Source organism: Cucurbita pepo, chromosome LG10, assembly GCF_002806865.2.
Source record: "Cucurbita pepo subsp. pepo cultivar mu-cu-16 chromosome LG10, ASM280686v2, whole genome shotgun sequence".
NCBI lineage: Eukaryota > Viridiplantae > Streptophyta > Magnoliopsida > Cucurbitales > Cucurbitaceae > Cucurbita > Cucurbita pepo.
The window spans coordinates 3,576,046-3,600,920 of NC_036647.1; the positions used below are offsets into that span (position 1 = coordinate 3,576,046).

At 38.6% G+C, this 24,875-nt stretch overlaps 7 protein-coding genes across 7 annotated transcripts; 3 read left to right on the plus strand and 4 right to left on the minus strand.

The window, feature by feature from the left end:
- The first annotated feature begins 955 nt into the window (after nucleotides 1–955).
- Nucleotides 956–2,037, plus strand: LOC111804287 (GATA transcription factor 18-like). Its single transcript, XM_023689035.1, has 2 exons — nucleotides 956–1,465; nucleotides 1,564–2,037. Exons 1-2 carry the CDS (start codon nucleotides 1,049–1,051, stop codon nucleotides 1,807–1,809), a joined length of 663 nt encoding a protein of 220 aa, XP_023544803.1. The 5' UTR covers nucleotides 956–1,048; the 3' UTR covers nucleotides 1,810–2,037.
- A 707-nt stretch (nucleotides 2,038–2,744) lies between these two features.
- On the plus strand, nucleotides 2,745–3,970 carry LOC111803041 (DNA-3-methyladenine glycosylase 1). Its single transcript, XM_023687291.1, has one exon. The coding sequence runs from the start codon at nucleotides 2,881–2,883 to the stop codon at nucleotides 3,859–3,861; it is 981 nt and encodes a 326-aa protein (XP_023543059.1). The 5' UTR covers nucleotides 2,745–2,880; the 3' UTR covers nucleotides 3,862–3,970.
- A 2,955-nt stretch (nucleotides 3,971–6,925) lies between these two features.
- On the plus strand, nucleotides 6,926–7,778 carry LOC111803043 (zinc-finger homeodomain protein 5-like). The gene has a single exon (XM_023687293.1). The coding sequence runs from the start codon at nucleotides 6,976–6,978 to the stop codon at nucleotides 7,624–7,626; it is 651 nt and encodes a 216-aa protein (XP_023543061.1). The 5' UTR covers nucleotides 6,926–6,975; the 3' UTR covers nucleotides 7,627–7,778.
- A 2,803-nt stretch (nucleotides 7,779–10,581) lies between these two features.
- LOC111803038 (ATPase family AAA domain-containing protein 3) lies at nucleotides 10,582–14,772 on the minus strand. Its single transcript, XM_023687287.1, has 8 exons — nucleotides 14,328–14,772; nucleotides 13,964–14,059; nucleotides 13,626–13,736; nucleotides 13,196–13,505; nucleotides 12,745–12,835; nucleotides 12,081–12,423; nucleotides 11,616–11,764; nucleotides 10,582–11,372 (listed from the first exon to the last, which is right to left on the minus strand). Exons 1-8 carry the CDS (start codon nucleotides 14,595–14,597, stop codon nucleotides 10,862–10,864), a joined length of 1,881 nt encoding a protein of 626 aa, XP_023543055.1. The 5' UTR covers nucleotides 14,598–14,772; the 3' UTR covers nucleotides 10,582–10,861.
- Nucleotides 14,773–15,481: 709 nt separating this feature from the next.
- LOC111803039 (pentatricopeptide repeat-containing protein At5g66520) lies at nucleotides 15,482–18,168 on the minus strand. Its single transcript, XM_023687288.1, has 3 exons — nucleotides 16,822–18,168; nucleotides 15,894–16,204; nucleotides 15,482–15,820 (listed from the first exon to the last, which is right to left on the minus strand). The coding sequence occupies exons 1-3, from the start codon at nucleotides 18,094–18,096 to the stop codon at nucleotides 15,541–15,543; spliced, it is 1,866 nt and encodes a 621-aa protein (XP_023543056.1). The 5' UTR covers nucleotides 18,097–18,168; the 3' UTR covers nucleotides 15,482–15,540.
- A 146-nt stretch (nucleotides 18,169–18,314) lies between these two features.
- On the minus strand, nucleotides 18,315–19,470 carry LOC111803042 (syntaxin-112). The gene is made up of 2 exons (XM_023687292.1): nucleotides 19,415–19,470; nucleotides 18,315–19,335 (listed from the first exon to the last, which is right to left on the minus strand). Exon 2 carries the CDS (start codon nucleotides 19,312–19,314, stop codon nucleotides 18,400–18,402), a length of 915 nt encoding a protein of 304 aa, XP_023543060.1. The 5' UTR covers nucleotides 19,315–19,335; nucleotides 19,415–19,470; the 3' UTR covers nucleotides 18,315–18,399.
- Nucleotides 19,471–20,605: 1,135 nt separating this feature from the next.
- Nucleotides 20,606–23,457, minus strand: LOC111803040 (transmembrane protein 53). The gene is made up of 4 exons (XM_023687289.1): nucleotides 22,694–23,457; nucleotides 22,490–22,592; nucleotides 21,225–21,394; nucleotides 20,606–21,104 (listed from the first exon to the last, which is right to left on the minus strand). The coding sequence occupies exons 1-4, from the start codon at nucleotides 23,374–23,376 to the stop codon at nucleotides 20,852–20,854; spliced, it is 1,209 nt and encodes a 402-aa protein (XP_023543057.1). The 5' UTR covers nucleotides 23,377–23,457; the 3' UTR covers nucleotides 20,606–20,851.
- Nucleotides 23,458–24,875: the final 1,418 nt, after the last annotated feature.

A 24,875-nucleotide genomic window follows, 5' to 3' on the forward strand; every position in this document is an offset into this window, starting at 1 on the left:
TTTTTTTTTTTTTTTTTTTTTTTTTTTTTTTTTTTAATAACATCAATCTTCCAATTACTTTCAGTTGTAATAATATATGTTTCCGACGCTTTTCCTTTTTTCGAGCTTCTATCTTTGACTCAGAATCTGTTTTGCACACTCCCACACAAACCCCTCAATATTATCACCCCTCCTCTCCTTTGATCATTGCCTCTGCCTATCGAACTACAAGCCTATTCAACAAACGCCCTCGAACAGAGTCGAGATCGAGCGCCAAACCGAATCACTCTCAATGCTTTCTACCTCTCCAAAATTTTTAAAGGAAAAAATGATCAGAGAAGGGACAAGACCCATTGAAGACTATTTCTCTCCACAACTTAATCCCACCATTACCATTTCAATTTCAATTAATTAATACCCATTTATTTAGAATCATTCATCATCCTCGTAACGCACGATTGAATCTTTAAGAAAATTTAATCGTGTGTTGATCGATTAAGACATTAGCAACTTTTGATGGATAGATAGGTGGAGTCTTTCAATGAGAGGGATTATTAGATGGAAGACGATGAATAGAATAAAGACCAAAAAGTGAGGTGGGAGGAATTAGTGAAAACAACATGAAATAAAATAAAAAAATAAAAATAAAAATAAAATGAGACAGAAGGGAAGGCAGTTGTTGGATGCACTCAAAAGAATCACACAAGGCTTTATTCCAACCCTACAACCTCATTGACTGAATCAGACTGACAAGACCAGACCAATTCAGACATCGTTTTCATTATCTCTCTTTCTTTCTCTCTCTGGAACATGAATGTCGGGCCTACCTTGTCTTTGAATTAAAACAAAGTACCCCCGTATATTCTTCATTCCGACACCGTGGACTCATTTTGCTGAACTGGCTTTCTTTCCCCTTCCCTGCTTATAAAACCCTCCCATATTCTCCCCCATTTCTTCATTAATTTCTTCACACTCCTCTGTTTTCTGCTTTATATTACTTTCACCCCCAACACAACCAAAAACCCCTCTTTCAATTTTTTTTTTTTAACTTTGCTCTGTGTTTTACGCTATGATGCAACGCTGTGGCAGCTACCAATGCTACTCCGCGGGTGAGTGTTCGTGTGGGGCGTTCTATGCGCAGCAGGGCAGCTACTTCTCCACCCCCGCCTACAACAATTACTATGAATCTGAACATTATTCTTTTGACTCTTCCTCTCCGGTGGATTGTACGCTCTCTCTCGGAACACCCTCGACTCGTATGACGGAGTACGACGAGAAGCGCCGTGAGGAGCAGCACTCTGCTTCTAATTTTGCCTGGGATTTGTCTCGTACTAAACATGGTCACTCCTCCAAGACCAGTCGCCGTAGTGGCAATACTGGCGGTGATAAATCCAGAGCCAATGGAGACCAAATGTTCTCTCGACACTGCGCTAATTGCGACACCACCACCACTCCCCTCTGGCGCAATGGCCCTAGCGGTCCTAAGGTAAACAACCCAATCCACGATCTGGGTTTGGATCAAAATTGAATCTTTTTCAGACTTTTGGTCTGTGAGCTAATGGATTAATGTAAATTGCTTTGCAGTCGTTGTGCAATGCGTGTGGGATTAGATACAAGAAGGAAGAGAGGAAAGCGGCGAGTTCAGGGCAGCAGGCTAATTCGATGTACAAGAATGAGGCTAGCTCATGGCTTCAGCACCATTCTCACAGCCAGAAAACGCCGAGATTCCCACATGGAATTACCAATGATCTGAATCCCGGCGTCGCCTTTCTCTCATGGAGCCTCAATGACACAGAGCAGCCTCAGCTGTACTACGATTTCACAAGTTGAAATTATTATCTCTCCCAAGAATTTTCTTTTTTTTTTCTTTTTTCTTTTTTTTGCTCTCTGCCAATGTGGGGGAGTTTTACTTTTCTTTTCTTTTTTCCTTTTTTTTTTTGTTATTAATATTTACTTTCTTTTTTATACCCTGGAGGAAAAAAAAAAAAAAAAAAAAAAAAAGCCACCACTATAATAGTGTTGTTGAAGGAATTTTAAAAGATGGTGAGACGGTTTTATGGAAATACTGTCTCCTCTAACGAATCCACATCATCCTTTTCTTTTTTTTTTTTTTTTTTTTTTTCTTTTCCTTTCAGAATTTTTTTGGCTGCTTCTTATTTTTCCACTATACGTCAATGTTTGTGAAAATCGAAATATTAAAATTATATAATATATATTATGTATGTAATTTCATTTCTCTCTCTTACTTTCTCTTTCTTAGTTACGGTGGAATAGTACGGTGCATTGCATATCCTCCTCAATTAGTTTAATAAAAAGTTCTAAAAAATTAAATATTATGTTATACCATACAAACTTAAATTTTAAAATTACTTGCAAATAAATATATTTTCAATGAATTTTAATAATCTTTAAAAGCCACGATTTTTCTTAATAAAAATATCTGAGTTCAATCGACCAAATTATGTCGACACAGATATTATTTGAATTAGACAATTTTAAAAATTGAATTATAAGTATGACGATCGATCAATTCAACCATAACTCAGTGAGTGGTTTATACTCAACGAGATTTTTCTCTCGTTACAAAATTATAAAATATTTTTACAATATTAAATTTAAGGAAAAAGTGAGACTTTTTTTGTGAGGGTAAAAAATATTGGGTTAAAATTAGGGAGCAAATAAGCGAAGGTAAACATTGCATTATTATTTAAGTTTAATGTTGAGTTTATTAAAATTTAAAGTTGAATCAAAATGATAAAAATTGTTATTTTTCGTGAACAAAATTGAAGTAAATTAAATCATTAAAAAGTAAATTGTATAATTACAGTCAAAGCTGACGAGTTTGACCGAGTTATATCATATTATAACCTGGAAATCAAATCGTGCACCTCAAGCTTCGAGATGATATCATCTCAACCAATCATAACGCGACGTCTGTACTGCACTCCACTTGAATCCCTCCTCAAAACCCAGGTTCTACCCACAAATCATTTACCACCGCCGATGGCCAGAAGAACCCGCCGGAAGTTACTCTTACAGTCCGAGTCTCAAACCGAGGCCGATCCACCGTCTAAGATTTCGTTCCGAACTACAAAAATACGGAAGATTTCTTCCACTCAAAAACCGGACAAACCACAGATATCAACTCCTGGCGGAGGCGACCGGACTCGAGCATTCCCGAACCAGGATGGTCCTGTCAAATCTTTATCGTCTTCGGATGTAATTCGTACAGCGATCGATCATTTACGCCGTTCGGATCCCCTTCTGATAAGGCTATTAGATTCATGCGAATCCCCCAATTTCAAGTCCAATCCACCGTTTCTAGCCCTAACAAAGAGCATCCTCTACCAGCAGCTCGCTACGAAGGCCGCCGAATCGATTTACAATCGCTTCGCGTCGCTATGCGGCGGAGAGGCGGCAGTACTACCAGACGCCGTACTTGGACTCTCGCCTCAACAGCTGCGAGTAGTCGGAGTTTCGGGTAGAAAAGCAAGTTACCTCCATGACCTAGCGACCAAATTCATAGAGGGCAGTTTGTCGAATTCGTCGATTCTAGAGATGGACGACGAGACTCTACTGAGTGCGTTGACGGCGGTGAAGGGAATCGGCGTTTGGTCAGTGCACATGTTCATGATTTTTACTCTGCACCGGCCGGATGTGCTGCCGGTGGGGGATTTGGGCGTGAGAAAAGGGGTACAGAGGTTGTACGGACTGAAAGAATTGCCAAAGCCAGTGGAGATGGAGAAACTTTGTGAAAATTGGAAGCCGTACAGGTCAATGGGGGCTTGGTATATGTGGAGGCTGATGGAAATGAAGGAAATCGTGAAGGATGATGGGGATTTGAAGATGAACACGGCGAACGGCGGCGGCGTTGTAATGTGAATTTGGGTGTATCGTTGAAGTATTAGGGCGAATTCGTGTCTGTGCTTCCTTTCCAACAATATTTCATCTCTGCAGTTTTTGAATTAAAAAAAAAAAAAAATTAAGAACACATCCATCTTTATTGGATTATGCTGAACCCTTGTTTTGTGTCTCCATCTTTCGGCCCAGCTAGATTTGAGCCCAAAACGAGAAATATCCATAATCCAAGATGACGGCCCATAAGGATCCCTTATTGGGCCCGATTACAGCCCATGAAGGCGTCGGTTGGGCTTTCATTGGATGTTATTTTGTCGGGAAGGGAGAGAGAGAAGAAGAAGAGCCCAATAATTGGTACCGATTCTCTACTTCTCACGGACTTCATACATTTTTAATTCACTTCTAATTTTCGAAAATTTTTAAATTTCGGAAAATGAAATAATATTGAAGAGAGAAAAAAATGAACCAATTTTTGAAATATGTGAAAATGAGGGATGGGAGCCGTGTTGGGAAATGGGTTTGGAAATGACTGGACTTTTGCCACGTAATCACTTCATTTTATTATTGATTATTTTTATATTGGGAATTGTTCCCTGCCGCGATGGAAGCCGCGTTACTTTGGATAACTTAAAATATTAACTACCAATTATTATTTACATAATAACTAATAATAGAAAAAAAAATACACTTAATACCGTCTTTGATTCTACCATTTTTTTAAAATCAATTTTCAACTATATATTTTTAATTCTATTTATTTGATTTAAACCACAAATTTGATTAAATGTATAATTCAAAGCTACCTACATTTTCTCCTAAGAAAATCTAAATTAGGAGTATCCATGTGGTCTCTAGGTGATAAGGAAAAGATAGAGATTGGAAAACATGAAAAAAGTGGTGGTGATGGAGCTACTTGGTTAGAGATAGAGATTCCAAATTAGACACAAATAATAAACGCAACAAGAAAAACCTATAAAACTTTTCATACTTGCATCTTAATTAGGAACACTGTTTCTGTACATTATTGCTCACTTAGATAAATTGAGAAAATTTACGCATAAAAGAAAACACTAAATTATATTAGCTCTACGTATGCATGCATAAGAAATGCGACCAAACTCAATCATCTAAAATCACTCAAAATTTCTCCCGATAATAACTACGCTTGTTAATGGAAATAATTTATTCTTTCCATATTCACCAAATGACCCAAAACTTGGCGATTGATATAAATGGCACATAGCAAAGGCTTTTGTTAGGCGATGAGTAGAGTGGAGGAAGCATAAGCACTGCGACAGCAACAGCCACAGCCTTAAATGCTACACAACTTGTTCTTAGTTGATCCAATGGCTTACTCAAATAGAACAATTTTCTTATCATGCTTCGATTTTTGTTCTTAAACTCGTTGAGGAAATAGCCATTTCATAGCCGCTTCTTATTGTCTTTGGTACTTACCAAAATTGTGTACTTTTTTATGAAACATTGGTAGCTTTAAACCAATTTTGAAAGTGAAAATTTTGTAACTATCACGATAATTGTGCAGTTGAATAGTTATGAGAGTTTGGTTATTTGGATGAAAAAAAATGCAAGATTTGATTGCGAGAGAGTTGCATGATATTGTTTTCAATTAAATTGATAGATTGTGCTCTAGAATTGTGTTATTTTCTTATAGTCATTGATGACGGTTTTGAAGTATTATCATCTGGTTACGAGACATGGTACATAATTGTCTTGCATATACAAAAGACGAAGATTCGATGCCATGCCATGACATCGTAGCTAATTGTAAAGACTGATATTTTATGGTGATTTGAAGTGCAATTATTACGCAACCATCATGATATGGAATGATGACACTTAAAAAGAATGTCTGCTTGAAAACCATCATCATACGCATACAATGGGATGAAAATGACGTTATGGTCGAAAAAGATTGGAAGATCTGGCAACCAAGTTTAATGTCTAGTCAGAAAACCATCTTGTTTTTCTACTTCGGTTCTTGTCTTTAGTCCCTCGCTTTCTGGCTGTCTTGTATATTTTTAAGACATTCATTAGGGGAGTGGGTTTAGGGTTTTCAGAAAAAGGCAATTATTAGAAACAGGACCAAAAGCCGCAAGCTGTGAGAGATGACTAACTTGACCTTGTCTGTTGTACCCTTCTGCATCGTTGCTTTTATTCTCCAAACCAAACCCTCACCTGCGGCTACCGATCTCTTGGGTTTGGGCGGGTCGTAGGAAACACAAAAAAATAAAACCCTTTCTTTCCCCTTCCTCCGCCCTTCTCACCGCCCTCCCCAAGTTCATCAAGGTAAGATTTTGCTGCGTGGTTCTTCAGACATCCTCGGTATCAAATTACCGAAAAATGAAATACTATTGTCCATTGTACCTTGAACTGATGTTCTTGAAATTGATCTGCTGCAGGCTTTGGATGGCGGAGTAGCAGCAAATGAGAAATGGAGCTGGGGTTCGGTGTGATCTTTTTATTCTATCAGCAGCTGATGTTAGAAGAAGTGGATGATCAGAATTAGGCAGCAGTTTAGTTGAAGATTTCCCATTTGATGGATTATTATAGCACAAAGGGGATTAGGAGTTCCTATTTCCTAGTCTTCACCTCTTATCTCCACTTGATCCGATCTCCCACTAAAGGTAATCAATCTTACTCATTTACCTTGGACATTCATTTGGGTCTTCCACGAATGACTAGTTCTGAGCTTCCTTTGATCAGGATCCTAACTAGCTAATGAACTCCCAAGATTCGTTTCATAATATCTTGCGTCTTTTTTGCGTCCTCCGTCTCTCCCCCAAGTGCTCAAACTGTTCGGTAACAGGAAATAAATGGATTAATGGGGGCACGGAAAGACAAAAAAGGACAAATTTTCAACATCTATGACAGCATCATCTTTGAATATCGAATAGAGAGAGGGACCTACCAGGTAAATGAGTAAGATCAAGATCGGATCAAGAGGTGAAGACAAGGAAATAGGAACTCCTAATTCTCAACCAAACTGCTGCCTTATCATCCACTGCCGATAGAAGAAGAAAAGATCACACCTTACCCCAGCTCCATTTCTCATTTGCTGCTACTCCGCCATCCACAGCCTGCAGCAGATCAATCTCAAGAACATCAGTTCAAGGTGCAATGGACAATAGCATTCCTTTATCGGTAATTCGATACCGAGAATGTCTGAAGAATCACGCAGCAAGTACTGGAGGCTACGTTCTAGACGGCTGCGGCGAGTTCATGCCAAATGGAGAAGATGGAACTCCTGAGGCCTCTAAGTGTGCAGCTTGTGAATGCCATCGGAACTTTCACCGAAAAGAGATGAGAGACGAGCCGCTCTCGCAGCAAGCTTTCCTTGGTGCTTTCTTCATCTCCAACTCGGTCAGAAACAATGGCCATCGTAGTGATGGGATGCCAGTTCCACTCTCTCGTCACCATCATTTACCGGCAGTTCCAATTTCTTCGATGATGATGGCATTTGGAGGAGGAAGCAATGGAGCTCCGGATGAGTCTTCCAGTGAGGGCCTGAATATGTATTATCCATCTGATAATGGAGCCCGGGAGCTGTTCTGTCAGCAGACACAACTGATGAAGAAACGATTCAGGACAAAGTTCACACAGGAACAGAAGGAGAAGATGATAGAATTTGCTGAAAAGTTGGCCTGGAAGATTCAGAAACATGATGAACTAGAAATGCAGCAGTTCTGCGATGAGGTGGGCGTAAGGAGGCAAGTTTTCAAGGTTTGGATGCACAACAAAAAACAAGCCATGAAGAAGAAACACATGTAAGAACGTACTACAAGTTTTACTACAAACCCATTTCGTGAAATAATGCATCCATGGTTGTGCACAGTCCTAATTAGGCTTTGAAAGAGTGAAGAGAGTTAATATTCGGTTCTTGAATGAATATATCTCAATGCCAATTTGTCATGTTACTTCTACATCTAACCTGAATGATTCAAGCATAATGTTATAAAAAACAAACCTGAAACTGTCACCGGAGAAGCAGTGGTGGGTAGACTGTTAGATTCAAAACTATCAATATTTTTCACTTCTTCCGTACGAGATTATTTGTGGCTGAACTGCACAGACAGACTGATGTTAAGATTTTTTTGTCATCATCCAGAAGCTACAAACTTACTTAACACTGAAAAGAATGGCGGAGGGGAAATAAAAAAACCCTCAAGCACCATGAAAGTGTGTGTTCTTCATAATACCAAAACAACATGAATCATATTTCTAACCGGAGATCTAATTAAAGTTTTCTGGAATTGGGGGGATGCAAACCTTTGGTTTATGTTCTTATTTATAATGAAATTTCAGAAATTAAATATGTTCATATATATATGTATATATGTATATTTTTTTTTCAGGGCTATAGATTGCTATCTATTGTTAAATAAATCAAAATCTATATATGCTAAATAACTTATCCTTCATGCTTATACAATTTCTAAATCTTAACAATCAACTCTTCATCCTGGGACATTAACATATGCCCTCAAATTTATTTGGTGCATGTTTGATGAAAAAGATATGCTCATCTGTCTTTAATGTTAATGCAATTCAAGGATACAATGTAATGGCCCAAACTCACACTTTCCTTCGAGGTTTTTAAACTTCACACCTTTATAAGGTTTTCACATCCTTATAAATAATTATTCGTTTTCCTCCCTAACCGATGTAGGATCTCACGTACTGTATTCTCACATGTCTTATGTGCGCTATGTTCTTCAACACAATTATATTAACCATAATTGTGTAGATGAAAATTTAATCCTATAACAAATTCATCGAGAATTAAAGGGAAGAACAATTACCTTTTTTGTAAATTACATCAATAAATTGTCTGAAGCGATCTTCAGAAGATTAGCTTTTGACTGTTCTCCATCTATGGCGTTGCTCCATTCTAGTTCGCTACAAAACCGAAGAGCTGTGTTCTTCAAGCTATAGAATGGGGGAAAATAAAAGTTTCATCAGCCCAACATAACCATCAGTCAGATTCAAGGTTGTAAACAAAACAAGCGTCACAAAATACCTTAGAATTACAAATAACTAAGGGAAAGAAAGCTTACTTGAAACATGAATCGGTTTAATAAAATGACGCCCCCATCTATTTTCCATTCGATTTCCGGCTCACAATCTGCTACTTGGATTATTATAAGCATGAAAGAAAGTGGGCAGGTTGTGAAATCTGGGGATTGGCTTCAAATAATGGAAGGTGCTTCAACTTTACCATGCGGTCGACTACTGACAGGCAACCATAATGCATCTTCAGCTTTATTACAAGTCATTCTGACCTTTTGAGAGAATACTTGTTCGAATTTAATGTCTTTTCAAAAGAAGTTCAGACCAGTGGCAGCAGCGCCGCAGCACTTGCAACTTTTTCGACTGTTCGCACAGCGGTGGCAGTGCCCTCAGCTTTATCCACCGCCACCGTAAAACGGGCCCTCTCCAGTCTGCTTTCGAATACATCGGAAAGCGACAAAAGTAAAAGATAAATATCCCCAACGGGCAGCGGAATAGAAAATAGTAATAATATATAAAACTACAAGAAGCAACGGAAATTCCCATTTGCAGGAAGAATCAGACTAATCGTTAATCATTACTGACATTTCTAATCTAAAAAAATTTATTGATTGAAGAAGTAATATTCACTTTCTAAGATTTCTCAAAAAAAAGAAATAACTAATCTCAACTTATCGTAATCAAGGCTTGAACAATACTACGATTGAAGGATTTATAACAAGAATAGCCAAGTAATTTCCATAGGGCTATGATCGTGAGCTAAAATGTACTGCATTAATTAGTCATGATCTTCTTTAAACCTCACGCTCAAATCGAAGAGCGCCTTTTTTCCTTTTGGTGCTAAAATGGCTCGAGAATTCAAGCAGCACGAAATGCACAAAAACTTCCGATCTACGCTTAAATCATAATGCGTTTACCTTCATACAAGAAGAGCAGAAGGAGATTTTCGAGAATTGACGAAGAATTTCGCGAGAAGCTGGATTAGAACAAATGCTCACGTTTCTCTCTGAGAACGATCGTGCATGGCCGTCATCTGCATGTCTCGGCCTCTACGACAGCAATGCTCTTGTTCCTCTAATGTCTACAACGGCGACGGCTCTTCTCTCGTCGCTCCGCCGCGGCTCACGACGACGTCGCATACTACCGGAACCATTCATGATAGATAGTCTCACGAAGAAGAAACGAAAATCTTTTAGAAGCGGCTGTGAATTTTAAAGCACTAATCGTATCCATCGTTAGTTTCAATTTCTGTTTGGGAGAGGGCAAGAGGGCAAAAGGAAAGAAAAATGAAAGGAAGTTTCAAACTGAAAGGAGAAAAACGTGGCAAATACTTGAAACCATGGAAGACGGGGACTGGACCACCAGATCGACGCGTGTCGCCGCACACGCAGCAACCTCCTTCCACCGTCACAGCTGGTTCCTCCACAATAGCAAAGACGGTCCATTATCAAAAACTTATATAAAATGAAAAAATAAGTCCGCCGACGATCATCATAGTATCCTTCAGATCATCGGATCCGCCACCGCCGACATGATGCTCCGATGAAACGCAAGAGTTTTCGTGCTTTGTCTGCATTAGGTACAATCCAGTTCAGTAACTCACTGAACTGAATTGTGTGCGAGTGAAAATTGGTGTTCAATCTCCGAGTAAGAACAGCAGGTGAAAAAGATGTCGCAACTCCCAAAAATCTATTGATCGTCGGGTAGCTTCGATGGTTCTATGGATAATAAGAATCTTTATTGTCGTAGGAAATATATAAATCGAATCTACCTTCGATGGGCCTTGGGCCTGCATTTGACCCAAATTCCAAAATTTGAGTTTTTAACCCATGAACTCAGGGTAAGGTGAATGAATATTTTAACTACAGAATTGGAATGGTCGTAACCAACGAAAATAATGGGCTGAAACATGAGGTAAAAAGTTGGCCCTGTCAACACTGAACACAAAATTAAATCTCTTCCCTGAAAGCGATATTACAATAAACGGAGTCCTCAACTAAGCTGGGTGACCACCTTCAGCAGCTAGCTTTAATCTTTGGTGATGCTCAGTTACCTTATAATCAACGATCTCCTTTAACAATGTGGAGTCCAAAACACAGTCTGGCCGCCCGTAAACAGCTGCCTGAACGCCGGCCATGAGCTTTGCGATCTCACGGCCTGAGAACCCTTCAGTTTTTCGGGCTGCTTCTCGGAGCACATCGTCGGTGATGTCTCTTATGATTATTTGTTGGGGGCTTTTCTTGAATGAGAAACCTCGCTTGGATGTGTCCTCATTTTGATTGCTTAGGTACTTGTTTAGATAAAGCTTCAGCAGATTGAAGCGCTCTTCCTCACCAGGGAGTGGGAACTCAATCACTTCATCCATTCGGTCGGTCACAGCACTGTCGAGATCACCTGGTCTGTTTGTTGCAAGTACAAGAACTATATCTCTCGACTGATCACCAGTTCGGAATAGCAATGCGTTTAGAGCACTTCGCTGAGCTTCACTCATCCGTGTACTGTTGCGCCTGCATTGAGAACAAACCAAGTTTTGTAAAATGGTCACTTGAAGATGATTCCGTTATAAACATGCTATCCAAGGCACACCCTTACATTTCAGCTAAAAATGAACTTTCATGCTAATAATCCAACATTAAGGGAACTTGGAACAAAAAGCTCAAAGAAGAACTTAACAGAGAATCACATGATGACTTTTACATGGTGCTTAATCGTTTTCGTTGTGCAGTGTGGGGTAGAGGTGGGGGACTTACTCGCAGAGAAAAGCATCCGCCTCGTCGATGAAAAGCAATAGGCCTTTCCTAGAATTTTTAGCCCAGTCAAATATTTGGTGTATTTTAGTAACGGCTTGTGGGCCCAAAGGTGCAACATCTCCACCAGTCATCATGGCATAATCCAAACCCTGCGGAAACAAAAGGAACTAGAAGATCAAAACAAGCAACCTGATAGTGGCGTTGAACCGACTGATTCTCATCATTTCATGGCACTAAGAGTGTTTGAACTAAATCTGCTCTGCTGAGTGATATCATATCAGTACTCTAAAACTATCTAGGAGAAGCATAGTCTATCCAGTCAATAATCTGCAACAAGTCAACGAACTATTCAAAGTTTCCATTCATAGAACATGAAAGAAAATCAACGCCTAAAACAAGTGCAAAGAATCAGGGTACAGTGCCTAAAACATGTGCAAAGAATCAGGGTATTGGTTAACATCTTACTGATTTTCGAGCAATCTCTTTTGCAACCATAGTTTTACCGGTCCCAGGAGGTCCATAAAATAGCATATTACGGAAGGGTGCCTCATGAGCTTTGGTGTTTGCAGTAGCTCTAGCAAGTTGTTCAATTCTCCTTTTCAGTGAAGGATGGAGGACAATATTCCCAAGACTATTTTTATTTTCAGCGAGAGCTGCAGCCCCAGCTCCCGTAGAAAATGCAGCAGCTTTGTTCTTTACCCAAGGTATTATCTTGGAACCTGGAAATCTCGTAACAGAGGATTCTCTAATCAGTGACGGTTGCCCCAATAACCTATTGACATAACCCCAGACAACTCTAGCACCTTCCCTGTAAACCAGGTGGGAAAAAATGGAGAATGATTAGATAGCAGATTGAGCTTAAAATCAGGGAGGTATAAAGACTAAAAATCACAGATTTGTATGTGGGTCATGAGTATATGGTACCAATCTTGCAGGATCGGTGGTGACATTTTCACTTTGACACCTCTCTCTCTAGTGAAAGAAGGGGTTTAGAAAGTTCGTCAAGTAATTAGCAGGTCAATATCAAGTTGAGGCTCGTGAACGTGAAGAAACTAAACTTTAAATGCAAGTATTGTTAGTTTTACCTAACTATAAGGTATAATGTCTAATTAGTTCGTGAAACTATCACCTGGTAGTGTAAACTCCCGCTGCTAATGCAGTAGCTCCACCAACAGCCATAACCAACTTATTGCGATCAGTCAGTAAAATCCTCACACTCCCTACACAATTCAGACAGAAGTAAATAGATAATGTATATTGTATGAAAACCAGAGCCAAATGTGACATCAAACTAATACAGGAAAAAACGTTTATCTATTACTTGTATATGGCTCCCAAAGTTTCTTGATGCCTCAAGTTACATAAACTTTGAGACATATGGAGATAAATTGATTTATCTAGAAAAGAGTTCCTAAAATAGAGCGTAGAAATAAGAAATAAACATTCAGATCCCTAACAAAAGGAGCCTCTCATGTCATCTTCTAAATTAGAACACAATAAACCAATCAGTATAATGAAATTATCACTCCAATACCATGCATGAACCCATCATAGGCTTATCAATTAAAATTAAATCCCACCTTCAATATGACTAAAAGTCGTGTTAATTGCAGCGAGCCATTTTTCTTTCTCGCCACTAATTCGTTCCATTAGCATCCTGCGGTTATGGTCTTCAGTCAGCTTTGCTTCATGTGCACGACCCTCAGCTTCAGCCATAGCCTTCACTCTTATGGTTTCCCGTTCAATTTCAGCTCTCTCTTTCTCAGTTTGGCGTTGTTGTGCTTGTATCTGCTCCTCAGTTACTTGTCTTGCTTGTTCTTTTCTTAAGGATGATTGTTCTTGCATTCCAACTAACTCAACATTATGCCGCCTTTGAGCTTCGTGGTCAGTCTGCACAGAATAATAAGGCATCAATAACAAAACGCTTACATGCACAACCAAACTCTTTCATTCTTAACAAGCATTTGTCAATTCATCCTTAAACTGGAGAACATTTTAGAACCAAGCCACCTGCATTCTTTTTCTGGCCAACTCATCTTCATAGCGCAGCATTTGTGCCTTAGCCTGTGCTTGTTGTTGGATTAGATTTCTTTGTTCTTCAGCCAATTTCCGTTGTCTCTCCTGCGAGTGAAAGAACTAGAGTTAACCCCATACAGAAGGAATACATATATAGACTAGACACCAGAGGCTAACTTGTTCAAGTATCTTATTATTTGCAAACCAATAATAGTTCAGACCAGAGAATGTGGAAAATCAAATCAAAAGAGCAGCAACATCTGCTTATGCCAAGATGAAAGGCTCAAAAGTTCTAGAAACATTATCAAGTAGTAACATAGATAAGAACCTACTATATCAGCTTGAGCTTGAATGACTTCGTAATGAGCCTTTTCAGCGGCCAACTCAGCAAGACGCGCCTGTTCCTGCTTTTTCATCAGCTCAAAAACCTACACAGAAATAACACTAAGTTAAAAGCAATAAAGAGCAAAGAACTTGGATTTCACGTCATTCAACAGCAGAAAACAAAATTTCTTTGAACACTCCTGTTCTTAGATATCAGAACAAGAAAACCGCCACAAACAAAACACTCGATACTAAGAAAATTTGAAGAAAATTGAATTCAGAACCTCAAACATCCACTCCATATCTTCTTCAATTATCTTCCACAAAACCGACCAAAGCATGAAACAAATTAAACAAAAAATGAAGCAACACCTGTTTAGCGTTGGGGGAACTATTGATTTCTCGGAGAGCTTTAGCACCTCTCTCCAATGCTTCAGCATCAAAACCAGACTTACTCGGCTCCTCAACCGCGGGTTTCGCGTCTGATTTGTCATCGGAAGACTTGTCCTCCTGAGAAGCCTGCGAAGAAGAGAAAGGCGAGAATCGAAATGGAGAGTCGGCGTAGGCGTGGTTGGCGATCGTGGGCAAGGATGCAGCAGCCGCAGCCATAGCTACGCAGGCGGATAATCTAGTGACAGCCATATGTTCAAGAAATAGAAGCTCTAAAAATTCAGCTTACATGAACTACTGGTAATGAAACTGCTTCAATACCACCAGAACATAGGAGTTGTCTTCTTGATTGAACAAGAACATAAAAATCGCGAGGTTTCTATGACTGGTGCGCCAAGGTTTAAACCTCCGTCTTCATGCGGTTGCAGCGCCATAGGGTTTAAGAGAGAGAGAGAGAGGGCCAGAAATGGGCAGGACTTACGAGTGGGTCGCCCATCAACGAGCAGAAGAAAAAGAAGGCCCAAAATAAAATGAACTAATGGGTGAATCTTCAATCAAATGAAAATTATAAATTGTTTCTATTTATCCCTAAATATTAAAAAATATCTAGATCCATAAACTTTTTATTTTTATTTTTTTATTAATTATCTAATGAAATTATTGTCCAGATGATATTTTAGTTATTTAAAAAATTCAATTTAATTCCGTTTAAACACAAAATTCTGAGTCACTAAGAATTGGATGTTATTGCTTGCTATTCACAGGCTGCTTTGGTGTCAAAGCTGCTCAAACAGATCGCCAAGGCTTGGAAGGCAGAGAGCGGGATCGATAGCCACTATAACTCGCCCTCTGAAGTTCAGGCACCAGCATTAAAGTTGTTCATGTTAAGGATTATTGGGAGTGAGTCTCACATTGGTTAATTTAGTGGAAGATCATAGGTTTATAGTGTACTTTGTTTGAGGGGAGGATTGTTGAGGATTATTAGAAGTGAGTTCCACGTTGGTTAATTTAGTGGAAGATCATGGGTTTATAAGTGGGAAATACTATTTCCATTGGCATGAGGCATTTTGGAAAAGCCCGAAGCAAAGTCACGAGAGCTTATGCTCAAAGTGGACAATATCATACCATTGTGGAGAATCGTGATTCCTAACGGTTCATGCCATCTAGGAGCCTCAACATTCTTATCTTGCCTGCTCTACCAGTAATCGTTGCAAGAACAATTCCCTCCTCTAAAATGATGGAATCGAACTCTATCTCGCATTATGATCTCTCTACGATAGATCCGAGATATGAGCTTCGCTACGACGTGACAATCTTCACAGACCCTAAGGTTCTTTACGACTCGAATCGTTGATCCGGGTTTTGTGTTGATCAATCCAAAAGCAATAGCCAACTTCTCACTATGTTGTGCCACTGCAGTCTCTTTGGCCTCATTCTCAAGGTCAAGCAGTAAGTCTTTAGTTGCAGGTTCGTAACTGTTGAAGAAGAGTATTAATAACAAATCATTATTGGCTTAAGTTTTTGGATTTAATGGTATTTTAGGAGTACCCTTCGTGTTGCCGTAGCCTCTCTACAACCTGGTTTAGTTTGTGAAGAATCTGCTCCATCTGTGGATGATCTTGATGCCCAGCCAGAAATTGATGAACAACGCCATTCAAAGTTATGGAACTCTTTCCTGGAGGAATTGGGAGTCTCAGATTTTTCATTTTCAACCTCACTTCAGCTGCTTCTTTCCATTTACCTTCTGCAGCTAAAATGGTGGCCAGCTGAATGTACCGCCCACTGTGATCTGAATCAACTTCCACCAGGTGGGCTCCAATTTGGCCACCCACCAGAAAGTCTCTATGGATCCTACAGGCCTGAACAAGGAGGAAGGAGTGGTAAGCTTTTGTAGATTCTCAACTCAATTTTACAAGAATAATGTCACTGAATAAAAGAAGATTTTAAGATCTCATATCGGTTTGAAGAGGGGAACGAAGTATTCTCTACAAGGGTGTGAAAACTTCGTCTTAGTACACACGTTTCAGAAACCTTGAGAGAAAGCCTAAAGAGCCAATATCTGTTAGCGGTGGGTTTAGGATATTACAAATAGTATCAGAGCCATACACTCAGCGGCGTGCCAACGAGGATGTTGGGCTTCGAAGGGAGTAGATTGTGAGATCCCACATCGATTGGAGAGGGAAACGAGTGCCAACGAGGAGGCTGGCCCGAAAGGGGGATGGACTATGAGATCACACATCGAACGAAGTTCCTAGAGATCTCACGTCGGTAAATAAGGTAGCAAGGACACTAGGCCCCGAACAAGGGTGGGATTGTGAGATCCTACATCGATTGGAAAGAGGAGCGGATTCCCTAGAGATCCTACATCGGTTGGAAAGGTGTACATTCTTATAACTCACTAAGTATCATGTCTAAGTGTAAATAAAACACCAAACATATGTTTGAAAAAGTAAGAATATAAAAATTTTCCCCATACCTTAAGCAAAGCTCCCCATATTATAGCATTAGGTTTCATGGGCATCGTCTTGATCAACTCCTTCGCTTCCTCCAGCAGCCCAGCTCGACCCAAAAGATCAACCATACACCCATAATGCTCAATAGATGGGCTCAAGTTATAAACACTCATCATGCTCTCAAATAACACTTTTCCTTCTTCAACCAGTCCGGCATAGCTGCAGGCCCTCAAAACTGCGGTGAAAGTGATGGAATTTGGTCTTATTCCTTCTCTCAGCATTCGTTTAAACCATTCCAGAGCTTCCACCCCACGGCCATGAATAGCAAAGCCATCAATCATGGCCGTCCAAACATACACATCTTTCTGATCACCCTTCAGTTTCCCAAACTCCCGCAAGGCTTCTTCCATATCCCCACATTTTAAGTACATATTCACCAGAGCACAGCCAATTACCCGATCAACATGGACTCCATTGTTGAGCACGTAGAAATGGAGCCATCTTCCTTGATCCAATGCTCCAAGATTTGCACAAGCAGTGAGCAAACTCGCAATAGCAACACCATCAAGCTCAAATCCTGCATTCTGCATCTCATGACAAAGACTCAAAGCTTCTACGTTCAGTCCTGCCTCAACAAGCCCCGAAATCAACGACGTCCAGGAGACCACATTCTTCAATGGCATGTCCAAGAAAACCCCATAAGCCGTTTTTACGTCCCCAGATTTGATATACCCATCAATCATTATGTTCCAAGAAACGATATCTCTTTCAGGAATATTATCAAACAGTTGGCGTGCATACTGGATGTCACCACATAAAGCGTACACATGAAGCAGAGCATTCAACGCAAAAACATCCGACCCAAATCCCAGTTTGATTACCAGTCCATGGACTTGAAGGGCCTCACTCATGGCCGAAAAATTACGACAAGCTTTGAGCAAGAAAGGGAAGGTGTAGGAATTGTGCGGTACCGAAGAAGAAAGCATCCGACGATACAAAAGAAATGCTAATTCTGGTTCATTACTGTTAGAATACGCTCTTATCATGGCGTTCCACATGAAAGTGGTGGGGCTGGAGATTCCATTGAAGACCCTTTGCGCGTAATGCAAATCACCCAAATGGGGTGAAGTGCAGAGGGTTAGAAGCTTGGTGGCTAATTTGGGTTCTGTCGCTGTGCCTGTTCTAATCATTTGGGCATGAATTTCTTTCAATTGCTTCATGTTTGAGCAGTTATCGAGCAGAGACATGGTCTGAGCCCATGTCGATTGCATTGGAGACTCTGCTTTTAGAGCGAACATGACGATGATTTCATATCAACTATCCACGTATACTTGGCGTTCCTCTTGGAAATTCTGAATGGATCACGTGTGTCTTGTCTGTGGCCATCAAAATAACCAATTTCCATTATCTCTTTAAAATAGCAAAATTTAAAATTTACCCATTACTTAGTTCAACTCATCTAGACATATATTTCGAATAGATTTGAATTTCGTGCCTAAAACGGGCGTATATTTTCGTAGGAATTTCATGATCGGGACGATCATATAATTTTGTGTTGAAAATGTCTGAGAAATGCTAAAAAAGGAGTCAGACAGAAAACTTTAAATGACCAACATTGAAACAATGCAAATAAGCAATATAACAAAAATGACGGCCCAAATCCAATACACCCACTTCTTGTTCTTCCTCTTCATCTGGTTCGCATAGTAAAGGCTTCGAGTTCCGCCATTGATGAACTTCCCAGCTTTCGCCACATTCTCCTCAATGTTCTCTATCTTCTCCCCTTCACTCTCAACCAGAATCGCCATATCCAAAAACACTTGATGAAGTTTATTCAAACTCCTCTGTATATCCATCACTGACTCGTGCCTGACTCGGTCTCGCAACTCGGCCTCGCTCAAATTCCCTCCAAACGAATCCAATTTCAGACTCCCAGACATAATCTTCTCAATCTGTTCTTCACTGGGTTGTTCCCCATTTGCACTAAAATATCTTCTTCTCAAATCCTCCTTGTGATCTGCCACAACCTTTTCTCTCAAACACTGGAATTCCATCATCATTTCTCTCAATTTCACTCTCAGTCCGTTGGTGATTGAAGTTCTTGTCCGGTCCACGGTGGTTCCTTCGCCGTATGCGACGGATACCAGGCGGTTGACGGCGTTGGATTGGTCGAGAGAGGCCAATTTTTCTTTAAGGAGTTTTGCTCTGCGGAGGATTGAGACCATATCAGAGTCGATTCGGTCTCTTAATCCGCGGAGGATTTTCGCGTTGTGGGTTGATTTGGCTTCTTGATTTAGTTTTTGAATGTCGTTCAAGAGATTGGTTGTCTCTTCCATTTGGGTCTTGATTTCGTCGACTTGTCCGAAAAACAGAGACAGGTTCTGTTCTTCCGTCGGATTGAGTTCTTGGCCGCCGGATTCAATGTCGAAGCCCCCGCCGCCGCATGCGGCTTCCTTCTGCGCCTGTTTCTTCAATTCCACATAACTTAAGAACGATTTCGTCATCAAATCGTTCATCTTGGCCGATTTGGTTCTGCTCTGCAAGATTCAAGACTGGATTAAACGGAGCCAGAAAGAAATTCAAAAGAATTGAAAAGAAAAGGGAAGAGAAACCTACCTTGTGGTGTGGGGGTGGTGGTTCAGAAATTCACAAGAAATTTGAATATTGGGGAGTTTTGAGCAGAATTCTTATCTTTTTTTTCCCCCTTACCGAGAGGTTTGTGGGTTTAAAAATGGGATTGGAATTTGAAATTTGGTTAAATTGGAGAAGTAGCCGTTGGTTCATTGAAGACAGTTACTCCACCATGATCGATCGGGCAGTTACGATGGTCGTGCAGGCGGGAAATAAAACGCCCATGACTTGCCACTGTAAAATTTATTTTGAAATTAATTTAGTTAATTAATTGTTGGGGCCTTTTTTTTAAATGACTAATAATTTTTGTATTAATGAATTATTGAATTTATGAATCATAATTTAATTTTGACACGCCACGATTACTATTCTTTTTCTCAGATTTAAAAGAAAAGAGAAGAAAAGATCACCATTCCCATTCCCAAAAATATATTATTCTAGTAATTAAAATAAAATAGACAACTTTTTATTATAATATATTTTTTAATATAATAATTGAAATACGAAGATTTATACCTTTGACAAAGATTACTCATCCGTTACTCTTGAGTTATATTCATTTTAGTAAATTAAAAATATTAAATTAATAAAATCACCTTTCAACTGTACACTTTGTCTGAAAAATATTTCGAAACTGGTAAGAGTTTCAAATAATATCCTTAAGATTTTTAAAAAAAAATTTAAAAATTATCTTTAAACTAAAAAAAATGTTAAAAAATGTTAAAAAAGACTCTTACCTTAGTTATGGATGGAAACGTTAACACTTTATTTCAAAAATAACTTTTTAACTTTCTAGAGTGTTTAAAAAAAATACCTTTACCCTTAGTATAATGTTTCAAAACTACTCACAAAATTTCAAAAGTAACATTAAAAAGTTTGGATATAAATTTTTAAAGATTTTTCTATATAGTTAAATGATGTTAATACAATTTTAAAATTTCATAAATTTTTAAATTTTTTTTTAAAATAATAGTATTATAAGAGTAAAAGAACTTTTTAAAAAGTTAAAAAGAGTTTTTTAGATATTTAAAAAATACGGGAAAGGGGATGGCACTTTTTAGCTAATTGAAAGCATCAGTCTTAAAAAGAGAAAAATACTATACTTTAGTCCAAAAAAAAGAAAGACTTTATATGGAAAACATTAATTTATTCTTCATAGAGAGTATAGAAATTATATTCTATTCGAGTAACAAAGACCCTGCTTTTATTTTCATTACGCTGTTCATCCTATTTGAATTGTCTCACAAGTCACAGCTAACAAGTGTGTCCTGAAATCTATGTATTTCTGTATGAGCAGAGAACTACTAGCAGTCTCTGCAAATGTAAGCGTTAAAAGCGTTAGCTAATCCAATCATTGCTCTAGTGAAATCATATCATTTCCTTCTAAATTTCATCCAAACGCTCCCATCTGCCATGTGCAACCTATGAAGCAAAAGACTCTACCAAGAATTTGTGAAGCTGTGATGAGTATATATCAGGGTACGTCCTGTAGTGGTCAACATGCGGTGACGAGCCGAAGTTGTACGACAAAACCTTCGTTCCTGTCTTCTTCCTCTTCTCGATAAGAAGCTCGATTGACTCGAAGGGTACAACTTTATCTCCTGAACTGTACAGATAAAGCTCAGGATACGAAGGCTGGTACTCTGTAAGAAGTGAAACAATCTTCTTCAACCTCCTGCAAGGAAATGTTCATTTTTCAACAATTAATATGCATTCATATGATAAGTACATGACACCATTCGATCCTCGAGCGAAAATGTTTCCATCCATGTCTTGAAAGAATAAGAAAGCTTACTTGTCGACGTCGGGAAACTTCAAAGCAACCGAGAAAAAATTCTCCAATGATGACAGAACAAAGGTTTCCAATACAAGAGGTTTCTTGTCTATTTCCTTTCCACTAACCATTGGAGATGTAGAAGAACTGTTTTTCTTGAGAATGGCTGCAGAAAACCCAGCTGCCCAAATCTGCCATTGTTCGTAGTAGAGATGAAATCATATATCTATCTTCCACTATGGATGGGAATAAAATGGAAAAAGAAGAACAGATTAGATGAATGCATGCTAGTAGTTGTTGCAACAGCCCAAGCCCAAGCCCAAGCCCGATGCTGGCATATATTGTCCGCTTTGGTCCGTTACGTATCGCCATCAGCCTCACAGTTTTAAGACATGTTATAAAATAGTGAGACGGAAGGCAATACGTAATAGGCCAAAATGGATAATATCTGCTAGCGGTAGGCTTGGACTATTACAAATGGGACACCGGACGGTGTGCCAGTGAGGACGGTGTGCCAGTGAGGACGCTGGGCCCCTGAGGGGAGTGGATTGTGAGATCCCACATCGGTTGGAGAGGGGAACGAAACATTCTTTATAAGGGTGTGGAAACCTCTCCCTAACAAACGTGTTTTAAAATCTTGAAGGGAAGCCTTGGAAGGAAAGGTTTAAACGAGACAATATCTACTAGCGATGGGCTCGAGTTGTTACCGTTGTTATCTTATAGCAAAATCAGACGAGAAAGGCTGAAAAAAAAATAACAATGTATTTTTGCTCGGTTGCAAAATATATAACACGAATGCATGCTATCAAATTCAGATTGGATTAAAGCCTGTTAGTTATATACTGTTGTATTAATGCTTAAACAACCAAACTAGTTGTTTGTACATGCTTCAATAATTTATACCAAGAAAAAGTTAAACCAATATTTTTGGTTTTGGAACCATTTAGAAGCCTTAGGAAACTGGGAGTTGTACATTTTTAATGAGATCTTGGGTAAATAATCATTATCAAGATGAAAATTTGCAGGTACAATCATGGCAATCTGATCTAAACAATTTTGGAACTAAAGCAAGAAAGAAGGAACAGAGAGAAATGGAGGCTTGAGATTCAGACCATATGATATTTAAAGGGCAATAGCCAGTTCCTACTAAATTTCACCTCTAAATCCTTCATTGTGATGATAATTTCAGAGATGGATAAGAGTTCATTGACATGCAGATGTGTTTCCATCAGTTGAAAGAACGCAGTAAATAATTTAGAACTCTTTCTACAAATCAGTTCACAAACCTGAGGATTCAACGGATCACCTCCTCCAGAGTCAACAATGCACCCTTTAATCTTCTCCAACAAATCTTTCCGCCCTTGCAAAATTTCAAGAATGGCTCCGTATCTGCAGAAGAAAACAAAAGGGAACAGAGCTAATTCTATGTTGACAAAAAAAGAAAAGAAAAGAAAACAGCAATGGGATACCGATAACATAATTCAACATACACAAACCAGCCCGTGTTGCTAAAAGTGTGAAAAATCAGGCGCCGATCCTTATGATTCTCTTCCCCATCTGATAACCAAGAAATGAGTTCAGTCGCCAAATCCGAAATCCGCTGCTCAACTTTTCGACTCAACGCGAACCAAAGAAACTCTCTCGGATCAAGCACAAACGTCAAGGCGTTGATACCCCTCGCATTGTACCACTCCACGTACCTCCTCAGATGCTTAGTCTTTGCCCCAAGCCAACCTAACAACACAACAGTCGCCTCTCCCTTTTCGCCCCCCAAAGCCCCCACGTTGTTTCCAATTGCACTTTCTGAAGCTCGATTCCAAGTCCAGGCACTGCCGTTCGAGTCAGATAGAAACGAATTGGAGTAATCAGGCGCGAATTGAGACCCCAAAGATTGTAATGAGGGTAAAGAAGAAAGAAAATTAAAAGCGCTGGAGCCAATAGAAGATGCAGTGGATCCAAAGGACGAGGAAGAGCAATGAGAAAGATTGAGTGAGAGTGAAAATTTGAGACCGAGGCACTTCCGAGGAGGGAAATGGAAATAGGTTGAAGATTGCCGCAAAATCGCGGTCCGATTAGATTCAGGAAATGAAACGAGGCGCGATTGAGGAATTGTCTTTGTGAAGAGGTGGCGATTAAGAACGCAGGGACGAAATGCCCTGACTGGAGCTTCCATGGCGGCGCTTCCAGTGACCACTGTGAGAAGATCGGGGAGTGCTTCAACAAAATTTCCAGCCAAATAGAATGAATTAGAAATGATACAAATAATCTTTAAAATACAAATTAAAAAACACAAAAACAGAAACAAAATTAAATCTAAAATAAATAGAAAAACAATATAAATGGTATGCACATAAACCTCACTTAATCACCATTTTCGTTTAATTGGAAATTCTCGTCCTATTAAAGTAAACCAAATTAAGAGATTTAAATTAATTAAAAAAAATTCAACAATTTTTTTAAATTAAAAAATAAAAAATACTATCCGATGGTTCTTTTTAAAGGTGTTTTAAAAATATCTTCGAATTTTATTAATTTTTTTTTTAAATGTTAAAAAATACTATTTTTTTTTATTAGCAATCATCAAAATATATAGACAAAAGTCTATATAATCTCCTACAATTTATTAAATTTGAAGAATAACCATCAAAATTTTTAAAATATTAATATTAATTTTAAAAGTCAAATAAATATATTTTAAAATATGATACTAATATTTAAATTTCATTTTGTAATACAAAAGGCTTCACGGTATGAAAATGTTCGAATCCGCAGGTAATCGAATGATAAACTTAATATATTAAAAATAAAAATAAATAAAAATAAAGCTGAAGTTAGTTCAGTTTCGGACTTGTGACCCAAGGCGTTAGTAAACGCGTCCTCAGCGCGTCTGCTGGTTCATTACTGTCTATTTCTATAATTCTATTCCACAATAATAATATTATTATATTTCCACTTTTGCCCTCCCTACCTTCAACCAATAAATTAATAAAATTTTTATTTATATATTCAATAAAAATTATTCATTTATTCCGTATTTTTTATTTACAAATCTGGAATCCAAGGTTTAGTGTCGTATTGACGCAAAATCTAAATTTGTCTACATTTGCTAATTTTTTAAAAAATTAATAATTACAAAATTAAAAATTTTAATACTTGTTTAACGTCTTAAATATTAAATTATTAATTTAGTTAATGAACTCTCTCTAAACTATTAAAATGTTAAATTATAAATTTAATTAAAAAATTATAATACGTCTCTAAATTTGCCTAATATTTGAAATCTTAATTTTATATTTAATAAATCTAATAAAATGTATAATAAATTTAAGGTCGAAAATGTCTAATATTTTCAGATATCTGACATTTATTTTTTATTTTTGGTAAGTTGGAGCACAAAAACATAAAAATGAGGGACAAAATTGTAATTTAGCCCTTTTATATCTTACATCTTCCTTATTTCTATTCGCTCGCCTTTTTTTCTTCGTTCTCCAAAAACTTCTCCTCCGCTGTTGTCCACAACTGCTAAAGCACTGCCGTAATGGCTGCCGTCGTCGTTGCGGAAGCTCCTCGCTGGATCCCAAAACGCGGCGAAGTCCTCCGTCGCGTTCTTAAAAAGCTTTTCTTCTTGTGTCTTTGTTCCGTCGAGCGGGGTTCTCCTCCGACGCTGTCCTC

What these genes read in the sequence shown, in the direction of transcription:
- LOC111803038 (XM_023687287.1), bottom strand. Translation starts at nt 14,597, where the DNA reads ATGGCTGTCACTAGATTATCCGCCTGCGTAGCTATGGCTGCGGCTGCT. An exon ending in GTTCCCCCAACGCTAAACAG is followed by an intron (nt 14,060 to 14,327) that starts GTGTTGCTTCAT and finishes ATTTCTGTGTAG; the next exon opens with GTTTTTGAGCTGATGAAAAA. An exon ending in TGGCCAGAAAAAGAATGCAG is followed by an intron (nt 13,506 to 13,625) that starts GTGGCTTGGTTC and finishes TATTCTGTGCAG; the next exon opens with ACTGACCACGAAGCTCAAAG.
- LOC111804287 (XM_023689035.1), top strand. Translation starts at nt 1,049, where the DNA reads ATGATGCAACGCTGTGGCAGCTACCAATGCTACTCCGCGGGTGAGTGT. An exon ending in ATGGCCCTAGCGGTCCTAAG is followed by an intron (nt 1,466 to 1,563) that starts GTAAACAACCCA and finishes ATTGCTTTGCAG; the next exon opens with TCGTTGTGCAATGCGTGTGG.
- LOC111803040 (XM_023687289.1), bottom strand. Translation starts at nt 23,376, where the DNA reads ATGGAAGCTCCAGTCAGGGCATTTCGTCCCTGCGTTCTTAATCGCCAC. An exon ending in AGCAACACGGGCTGGTTTGT is followed by an intron (nt 22,593 to 22,693) that starts GTATGTTGAATT and finishes TTTCTTCTGCAG; the next exon opens with ATACGGAGCCATTCTTGAAA. An exon ending in AAGTTTCCCGACGTCGACAA is followed by an intron (nt 21,105 to 21,224) that starts GTAAGCTTTCTT and finishes ATTTCCTTGCAG; the next exon opens with GAGGTTGAAGAAGATTGTTT.
- LOC111803041 (XM_023687291.1), top strand. Translation starts at nt 2,881, where the DNA reads ATGATATCATCTCAACCAATCATAACGCGACGTCTGTACTGCACTCCA.
- LOC111803042 (XM_023687292.1), bottom strand. Translation starts at nt 19,314, where the DNA reads ATGAACGATTTGATGACGAAATCGTTCTTAAGTTATGTGGAATTGAAG.
- LOC111803039 (XM_023687288.1), bottom strand. Translation starts at nt 18,096, where the DNA reads ATGTTCGCTCTAAAAGCAGAGTCTCCAATGCAATCGACATGGGCTCAG. An exon ending in TATGGGGAGCTTTGCTTAAG is followed by an intron (nt 16,205 to 16,821) that starts GTATGGGGAAAA and finishes CTCCTTGTTCAG; the next exon opens with GCCTGTAGGATCCATAGAGA. An exon ending in AGGCTACGGCAACACGAAGG is followed by an intron (nt 15,821 to 15,893) that starts GTACTCCTAAAA and finishes CTTCTTCAACAG; the next exon opens with TTACGAACCTGCAACTAAAG.
- LOC111803043 (XM_023687293.1), top strand. Translation starts at nt 6,976, where the DNA reads ATGGACAATAGCATTCCTTTATCGGTAATTCGATACCGAGAATGTCTG.